The 10,095-nt window shown below is 41.2% G+C and overlaps 1 protein-coding gene across 3 annotated transcripts in view; it reads right to left on the bottom strand.

Annotated features, from left to right (window-relative positions):
* Positions 1 to 1,667: 1,667 nt before the first annotated feature.
* Positions 1,668 to 10,095, bottom strand: part of nde1 (nudE neurodevelopment protein 1) — a 43,395-nt gene continuing 34,967 nt past the window's right edge. For 2 of the 3 annotated variants that reach the window (XM_048552300.2, XM_059654193.1), the window contains exons 8-9: positions 6,664 to 6,818; positions 1,668 to 4,632 (exon numbers count right to left, since the gene is read on the bottom strand). In XM_048552300.2, the coding sequence (XP_048408257.1) occupies positions 4,539 to 4,632; positions 6,664 to 6,818 (249 nt within the window). In that variant the 3' untranslated portion in view covers positions 1,668 to 4,538. Of the gene's footprint in view, positions 4,805 to 6,663; positions 6,819 to 10,095 lie in introns of all 3 variants that reach the window. The other variant, XM_048552301.2, reaches the window with a different exon arrangement.

The following is a 10,095-nucleotide window of genomic DNA, read 5'->3' as shown; positions in this document are numbered from 1 at the left end:
CGTTCCACGAAGTGTCCACTTACACAAGAGCTTCACTCCATCCTGAGCCACGCAACTCAATTAGTCCAAGATGCACAAATCCCACACAGTGAAACACCATGTGTCCTGCTTCAACTGTCTTTTGAGGCTCAGAATGATCAGTGTTTACAGTTCAGTCCTAGAGCATACATCTACATTAAGTGCCAGCTCAGTGGAAAAAAAAGATCAATTCAAAGCACAATGCTAGATTTAAAACAAAAAAAAACTTTAAAACAAAATCTTTGAATGATGCAGACAAAGTGTGGAGCTGGAGGAACACAGCGGGCCAGGCAGCATTAGATGAACAGGAAAGTTGATGTTTTGGGTCAGGACCTTTCCTGAAGAAACCATCAACTTTCCTGCTTCTCTGATGCTGCCTGGCCCGCTGTGCTCCCCCAGCTCCACACTTTGTTATCTCTGCATCTAGCAGCTGTAGTTCTTGCTATCTCTTTCAATTATGCAGTCTGTTGTCTACTCCTGCTATTTCCTATTGACCTACGGAAAATGTTTTCATTTGCATCTTGTAAAAGGTAATAATAACCCTCTGGCTGGATATGCATTTCTTGCCAATATTCTCCCAACTGCTTTTCTAAAAATCATCGATTAATGTTTGATGTGGCTCCAACATATCCAACGAAGGTAAAATTAGGTGATGAGAAAAGTTACAATATAGCCTGATTCTATCCAACCACCATTAAAATTCTAGAAAGTGACTTTTATTCACCTACAGGATGTGGGTGTTGCTGGCTGGGCCAGCATTTATTTTATGTGGCACGGTGGTTCAGTGATTAGCACTGCTGCTTCACAGCACCAAAGGACCCAGGCTCAATTCCACCCTCAGGCGACTGTGTGTGGAGTTTGCACATTCTCCCCGTCTGAGCGTGTTTCTGCCAGGTTTCCTCCCACAGTCCAAAGATGTGGAGGTTAGGTGGCTTGGTCTGTAATGTCCATGCCAAATTGCCTGTAGGGTCCAGTGGTGTGCGAATTAGGTGGATTACACATGGAAAATGTAGGGTTACATGGAAAAGGTATGGGGACAGGTCTGGGTGGGATGTTGCTCGAAGAGGCAGTGTGGATTTGTTGGGCCGAATGGTCAGTTTCCATACTGTAGAGATTCTACGGCGTCTCTAAATGCCCTCATAGACATGAGCTGCGTTCTTGAACTGCTGCAGTCCATGCCTCTCAATGCCATTAATCACACAATCCCAGGATTGTGACACAGCAAGTCAGTCAAATGGCATTCTATTTCCAAGTCAGGATGGTGAGTAACTTGGAAGAGAACTTGCAGGGGGTGAGGGTCCCATGTATCTGCTGCCCTCATCCTTCTAGACGGAAGTGGTCATGGGTTTGGAACATGCTGCTTTCGGAGTCTTGGTGAACTTATACTAAGGACACAGAACTCAGATTTGTAACAGCCCCCAGCACGAGGCCAATAAGTCAAAAAGGTGAGAGTTTGGATGAGACCAGAAAGTGAATCTGAAACGTTCTAACCTTTTAGGTTTAGTGGCTTCACCCACATGAATAAGAGAAATGAAATGTCCAAGTGGCACTGAGAGGTGAACATTAGATCATAGTTATAAATTGTTGCAGAAGAAACCCACATATACATTTTGTTAAAACTAGAATGATACAAAAAAAAAATCACAAAATAGTGAGTGATCATTTTATTTCAGTTGACAAACACAGATTACAGACAGATTATAATCCTGGATATGGCAACATTTTATAGAAGCAAACATTGACCCAAACCTGGGATAGTATACAGTAAGTTAATTCCTACCCACAATTTCACAAAAGTAATAAAAATGTGGCACCCAAGACAGGGTTAAAATGGGTAAATCACAGACTACCACTAAAAGGCATGAAAACATTTGTACTTTCCCTTCTTTATCTCCTAGCAACCATATTCACTTTTGCCTCCTGTTGCCAAGTCAAATCCAGAGCATGTCTACACCATTGTGTATTGCAAAAAAAATCTTTTACCACTAAACCACCATTATAACTAGTCTGCAACATGTCACCTTGTGACGATTTCATTTTTATCGATGTCAAATAAGACAAATCACAAGATCTGGTCTGGAAAATGGAAATGTTGTAGGATGTTGGGATTAAGGCACCATGCAGCAGTGCGGAGGAGTCAAAACATAGACACCAGGCAGAAAATAAGAACTGGAAATGCTCCATTCTCCAACATGGAGATCGATTATTAAAGTGTAAAACAAAACAACAGAGACAAAATATTAGCACATTCTGCATGGAGTCAAAATAAAATTCACAAAAAAAAGGTACCAAAAATTTTGTCACTTGCTCAAAAGGAAGCACAGTCCAATCTCAAAGTCCCTACCAGAGACTGTGTCTGGGCCTTTCTGAAACTGGGTGGTCCTATACAAATATACAAACAGCACAGTTCAAGGAACAGAACCTCCTGGTGGATTTCCTCTAATATGCAGTTCAGGATTATAATAAAGTTCATTGTGATCCTAAATGCACCCTTTTGCTTTGGTTAGTTAACTTTTCTGACCAGAAAATATCACCCTCTTTCTGTGAGGCAGTGGCTTTATCCTAGTAATGGATGTATACAGACCTCCCCAGGGTCACATCCTTAATTTGAGCTGAGAAATAATGTGCATCAGCTATTTGTTCACTGGTGCTAAAATTAAACAGTGAAGTGGTTCTTTCACTACCTAGAGAATAAAACAGACAAATTCATGTCCATCAGCAGCTAGTTAGATTACTCTTCCTCGAGATTAAATCCAGAGATTAACCAGTTTTTCAGTAATCAGGCATAGATTGACCACAGAATCCAAATAGGCTCTGCCATAATTAAAAGGCACTAACGATCATTAAGGCACTATTCAGTCATTTTTCTTTATCTGCTTAACAGTTCTACAAAAAGTCATTCTCAGCTCAAATATACCAATTCTAAAAGAACTTCATAACTATCCTGCGCGACAGATTAAATGGATACTCAAACTGTTCTTACCAGCTCTAAACCTCACCCACTCCAACTGACTGAAGTCAACTGACCTGCTGTACTTTCTTGTGCACTCTATTTTAAAAAAAAGAAACAAGATGAGTTTCTCTTGGCAACCACATGAAAATTCTTCAGTAAGTTCTACTTTGTTAATTCTTGAACCAATATCTCCAGATATAAGTAGTAACATATACAGAAACAGAACACTACACTGGTAGCGTCAGAGCAGAGTTAAGTTATACTTCACTCATGAAAGTGTCCTTGAAATAGTCATCATGGTATTTCAATTGGGAGCTAGACCTAGTAACATGCCAATCACTTTAATATCTTTCTATTGCAAAGGGTTTTTTTGTGAAACAAAAAAGTCCTCTTGTTCAGCTTATATAGTAACGGGATTGCATTTAAATGTTGTAACATTTCTACACACGAGTACACAACAGTTTTTACATAAAGCAGAATTAAGGACAGGAATAATTTCGGAAACAGATAGGCATTTAAAAGCAAATGGAACAAACTTAGACTTTAAGATCTAACAATGGATGAACATGTAACAGAACAAATATTTACAAAGGTGAAAACAGAAATATTGACTTATGCTTCCAAAGGCATGCAGGAAATAATTCAAATTGTTATAGAAACATGTGGACTATAGACATGTTGACTACACCACATATACAGAAATAAAAGAAGTTGCATGTGAAATATGCAACTTCACAAATTAATCAGTGTAATTTTAACCTTGGTCAAAAAAGGGCCCCAGAACAATACAGAACAGGTGCATTATTGTATCCAAACATTTTTGATACACAAGTTGTACAATGTTTGGGAAAAGTAATTTGGTTAAGTGCTACACACCATCAAGGTTACCAATTCAAGGCTGACATAAATTAAACAATAAAATGTGACAGAGCTTTCAGTAGCTACAAATTGATACGGAGCTACCTATACTTTATCCCACTATCTTTCAATGTCCCAGTGGTTACAATGGTGGATTAAATATATCAAACTTAATTTCAAATCAAAATTTAAAAAAACCACACACCAAGAGGCCAAACCTCAAGCTACCGATTACTGAAAAGCCAAGTAAGTGAGCTCTAATTGGACAAAGTTCAATTTTCAAGAAATCAATTTCTTAAAATGGCTATTTTCCACAATGAGCCAGTTTCCCTGTGACTCTGCTAAAATTGTAATCACTGAAATGCAGCTCAAAACTCTTAAGTGCGCAAAACTGAGACCAAAACTCCATTGTTAATTGCCAATTTCCAAAGATCCAACTGTAAGTCCCTCCACTTAATGAGCTCTCCATCCCACTTCTCTAGTGGAATGGTGCTTCTATATAGTTTAAAATTTGGGCCAAGCACCTTCAATATGAAAGAAAAATCTACTTTTGGCTTTCATTAGAAAAACTAATCTTCACCTTGCACTAGCAAAAAAAAACATTAGAAAAAAAACAAACTTTTCATTTCACTAACATGTCTATTGAATGTGAGAGCTTGGTTTGGAAAAAATTCATTTAAAAAAATTTTCTAAAACAAATTACCATGGTTCAAAGCAAGATTTTGACTACACCCTGAGGTGATGCAGTTGCTTGTGAATAGACCTTCGATGCAAGTGTCCCAAACTCCAGCCTTTTGGCTAACCTGGAAATACAATGAAAATCAAAAAAATATTTGGAATATAGAGAGAGTGTGTCATTTGAGACAGGACATATACCGCTTGCCCATATTTTATGCTTGAGGGGAACAGACGACCTTGGACCTACAGTTCCCAAAACTGTCCGCCAGAGAAGATTTCCTCGCCTTATGTTGGGATCTGTTGATTGAGAGATTAATCGCCATAATTAGTCAACAACTCCAATCTAGTTCGCCATGCAACCACGAGGACAGATGGTGGTAAAGCTGGGCCGATCTTTACCTCTTTCAGCCTAATAATTCCTATGCTGCATTAGTGACTTGAACACGAGACAAACAGAACTGCGGGTGTTTTTTTTGTGTTTACAACACCACAAATTGCTAGAAAAGCTCAGCAGGTCTGGCAGCATCTGGGGAGAGAAAGCAGAGTTAACATTTCAGGTCCAGTGACCCTTTCTCAGCAGGAAGGTCCACTGGACCGGAAACATTAACTCTACTTTCTCTCCACAGATGCTGCTAGACCTGCTGAGATTTTCCAGTAACTTCTGTTTTTGTTCCCAACAATATCCATCGCCATGCTCAGACTCTCAGGAAGACTACCTACTCACCATCACCATCACCCTGCCAGGTCAAGCCATCATCCCATTTGCAAATAGTTCCCAAACCAATTGTTCTTTTAATTTCATTAATAGTTGAGAAGCATCATCGGCTAGACAGGCACTTATGGATCTTCCGAACGTGTGGGGAGGTACTGGTGGTGAGCTGTCTCCCTGAACCCCTGCAGCCCACGTACTGCATGAACACCCCCAACACTAATAGGGAGGGACTCCCAGGATTTTGACCCGGCAACAGTGGTGATATTTCCAAGTCTGAATAGTGGGTGGTGCTCCCATGTATCAGCTGCCCTTGTCCTTCCAGGAGATTAAGAGAGAGGAGGATCAGGGATTTGAACAGTGCTCGAGGGAGACTTAGCAAATTGGTGCAGCACATCATGCAGATAGTACACAGTGCAGATATTGTGCAGCAGATGAAAGGATTAAGTGTCCAAGGTACGAGATAGGGTGGGCTGATTTGTCCAGGGTGGTGTTGGAGAGGCACCTATCCAGGCAAGTGGAGATTATTCCATCAAGCCCCACCCCTCCCCACCAAATGGAGTCTTGTAGATCATGGCCAACCTTTGGGAAGTCAGAAGGTGATTGCATGATTCCTACTCACTGACCTGTTTCTCATAACTCAGTTAATTATTAGGGCAATGGCAACCCATAGGATGTCAATTGTGGGTGATTCAGAAATACTGTGTATTATCTGCCACTTAAATCAACTTCAGTTTCAACATTGCCCAGATGCTACTTTCTGCAGGTACAAGTGATATCCCAAAAAAACCCATCCTATTCAAATTCAAGATTTCCTGATCATTTGTTTTCTCTCTCTTTCAAAGGTTGCCTAACCAGTTCCACCTTCTTATTTCGCTTCTATTCCCATTTCAATGGGTCAGACATTAAAAACTCAATGTGTCAGTTAATTGTGTTCCCTTACGCCAGTCTAAATAACCTGCACGTTATTCAGAGCTCTACTGAAAATTCCTATACTTTGCCTGGCCCGATTCAGCCATTTTCTTCCCTTCAGTGCATACTGACTCTAGGTTTTCATGTCTTAAAAAATATTTCCTTATCCCTCCATGCACCTTTTCATTGCTAATTCCTCTTGTACTCTTCTAATCTTGATGATTGAATCCTGAACAAATACTGTTAAGAGGTATCTGGGATCCAATCTCTGGGTTTACTTCAAAACATGATGCAAAACTTAGACCTGACCAATCTTTGGCAAACTCCTTGTTTGCCATTCATCTTTTCTTTACACCTCTGAAGAGATTGTAATGCAAATTGGTTTTGTTTTGATGAATTACGCATCATATAAATGCCTTTGTAAGCATGGGCTGGGGTACTGATTTGATCAAACTACAGAACAATATAGTCAGCTATTTATAGAAGTACGGAAGTTATTAGTCGCATTTCAAATTTGTTAAATCATTTTACTAACCCTTTGTCATATTGGGGTAAATTGGCATTGGATACTCTGTTATCATTGTTGTCTTTTATTGCACAGTTGCCATTCTGAGTGGATGACAAAGTTGCACGATTTGGAGATTGATCCCAAACAAAATTCCTACAAGATGCAAGTTTGGACTCCAGAGCCTGTAAAAATACAAAGTGCAAAATTTATTAATGTTTACCTCAATGGTTCAACATTACAAACACAATCTTAGAAAATCAAGCATTGGCTTGAAATCAGTTTCCAACAATTGTAGCTAACAACACTCAAGCTAATTGTACAAACATTAATTAGAAGGTGGTCATTCTTCCTCAAGTCTGCTCTACCCTTTCACAAATTCATGGCTAATTCAATACCACTCCTGCTCACCACTCAACTCTGACTCTCTTGTCAATTAAGAATCTGACTCCCAATTAAAATTATTCAATGACCCCCAACCTCCACAGCCTGGAGACAATGTCTCCCAGACCAAACAATCCTGGAGGAAAAAATTCACAACTTCACCTGAAGTTGGAAATAGATTTTAAAAAAGCTGTTCTAGTTTCTTACTTAAGGGAAAACAACCCCTCACTATCCACTCTGCCAACTCCCTTCAGGATCATGTGTTTTTCAAAACGAACATCTTATTTCTCAAAACTCCAGTGGACACAGGTCTAACCTCTCCAACCTTTTCACAGAAAAGGTGAGCCTTCTGAACTAATGTTACGTCCTTTCAATTGCTGCAAATATCCTGATTTTCATATTCCAATTCCCTTGTAATAAACTATAGAACATTCCAGCTTCCTTCCTGCTGCACCTACATACTAACTTTGTGATTGGTCTATAATGACATTTAGTTTTTCCCCTTTATTCATTCATGGAAACGTGGGTGCCGCTAGATAGACCAACATTTATTGTAAATCCATAGTTGGCCAGTGGGCAGTTAAGAATCAGCCACAGTTTTGTATCTGGAGTCACACAGAACAAGAATGAATGGCAGAATTCCCTCCCTAAAGGACATTAGGGAACTAGATAAAAATAATCTGAGATAAACTATAGTTTTTTTTTATTCCAGATTTTTATTGAATTCAAAATTTCACCATCTGTCATAGATGGGACTTGACCATAGACCCCAGAACAACAGCCTGGGATTCTGGTTTACCAATCCAGCAACACTACCAGTACACCACTACCTCAGTTTTACAATCTCTCCATTTGAGGAACTACAGCTTCCCTATTCTTTCTGCCACATTCATTTTTTTTTCTAGGCTGTACTCCAGCTGCCAATTTTTGCCCACTCACTTCATCTAATCCCTTTGTAACCTACATCACTACTTTTCAATTTGTGTATCAAATTGAGCAGCTATAAATCTGGTTCCTTTATCGGAGTCATTTATAAAGATTGTGAATAGCCGAGGCCCCAGTACAAATCGAGATCTCTCATTGATTACAGCTTACCACTCTGAAAATTACCTATCTTCCCTGCGTTCTAGTCAACCAACCAATCTCTTATCCACGATAAGAGTGTGGAGCTGGATGAACACAGCAGGCCAAGCGGCATCTCAGGAGCACAAGAGCTGACATTTCGGGCCTAGACCCTTCAGAGGGGGGAATGGGGAGAGGGAACTGGAATAAATTGGGGGGGGGGGGGGGGGGGGGGGAGAGGTGGACCAAAGATGGAGAGAAAACAAGATAGGTGGAGAGGAGAGTATAGGTGAGGAGGTAGGGAGGGGAGGGGATAGGACCTGTCCATCTTCCCTGGACTGACAAAGGAGGCGGGATGAGGTGGTAGGTAGGAAATGGAGGTGCGGCTTGAGGTGGGAGGAAGGGATGGGAGAGAGGAAGAACTGGTTAGGGAAGCAGAGACAGGCTGGGCTGGTTTTGGGATGCAGTGGGGGGGGGGGGGGGGGAAGAGAGAGAGCAGAGATTTTGAAGCTTGTGAAGTCCCCCTCCCATTCCTCAGACGACATGTCCATCGTGGGCCTCCTGCAGTGCCACAATGATGCCACCCGAAGGTTGCAAGAACAGCAACTCCTATTCCGCTTGGGAACCCTGCGGCCCAATGGTATCAATGTGGATTTCACAAGCTTCAAAACCTCCCCTTCCCCCACTGCATCCCAAAACCAGCCCAGCCTGTCTCTGCTTCCCTAACCTGTTCTTCCTCTCACCCATCCCTTCCTCCCTCCCACCTCAAGCCGCACCTCCATTTCCTACCTACCACCTCATCCCGCCTCCTTGACCTGTCCGTCTTCCCTGGACTGACCTATCCCCTCCATACCTATACTCTCCTCTCCACTTATCTTCTTTTCTCTCTATCTATCTTCGGTCCACCTCCCCCTCTCTCCCTATTTATTCCAGTTCCCTCTCCCCATCCCCCTCTCCGATGAAGGGTCTAGGCCCGAAACGTCAGCTTTTGTGCTCCTGAGATGCTGCTTGTCCTGCTGTGTTCATCCAGCTCCACACTGTTATCTTGGATTCTCCAGCATCTGCAGTTCCCATTATCACTCTTATCCACGATAATATCCTTTCCCTACTCCACTCCGAATTCTTTGAAGGTTTTAGCAAAGGTGCAGTGCTCTGGTTGAGGGTGAGGTTTTGACTTGCTTGCCCTTTTCAGACGTTTCTCCACCATGCTCGGTAACATCGGTGAGGCCTTCATTGAAGCATTGCTGTTCCATTCCGCTTGGAATTTATACTGTCTGGTCTGTTATGATGATTAGTGTCATTTCCAGTTTTGTTCTGTATAGGTTTGTATATGGGGTCCAATTCTGTGTGTTTGCTAATTGAAGCATGGGTGGCGAATTAGTTCTGATTTTGATTCCTAGTGGCCGTAGTAGTTTACAAAATACTGTCGCAATGACTGCCACAAACATTACATCAGACAGACAGGAAGGAAACTAGCCATCAGAATACACTAACGTTAGCTAGCAGCAAAACAACATAACAAACTTTCCTTAATGTCAATACACTAGGACAAAGACAGACATCAGTTTAACCAGGATGACATAACCATCACAGCCCAAGCCAAAAACAGACACACACGGGATTTCCTAGAGGCATGGCTCTCAACCCATAATGCAAATCAAACACAGAACTGGACCTCATATACAAACCCATAAAGAATAAAACTGGGAAGGACATTACTCACCATAACAGACCATACAGTATAAATTCCAAGCAGAGTAAAAATACATTATTTCATCAGAGGCCTCACTGATGTTACCTAGCATGGCAATGAAATGTCTGACTGAAAACAAGCCACGTCAACAAGCAAGTCAACAATCTGAATTCTTATTTTGTGTAATTATCTTTGATGTGGCACCTTGCCAAAATGCCTTTTTGAAAGCCAAGTAAATCATGTCTACAAGACGCTCTTTATCCACGTTCCTTAATCCGCAAGCTCCAGTCAAATAATTTTCCTCTGACGCACCATGTTGACTT

The sequence above is a fragment of the Stegostoma tigrinum genome, chromosome 23 (assembly GCF_030684315.1).
Source record: "Stegostoma tigrinum isolate sSteTig4 chromosome 23, sSteTig4.hap1, whole genome shotgun sequence".
Taxonomy (NCBI): Eukaryota; Metazoa; Chordata; class Chondrichthyes; order Orectolobiformes; family Stegostomatidae; genus Stegostoma; species Stegostoma tigrinum.
Note: the sequence above shows the minus strand (reverse complement) of the source record. Positions and strands in the feature narration are given on the sequence as shown.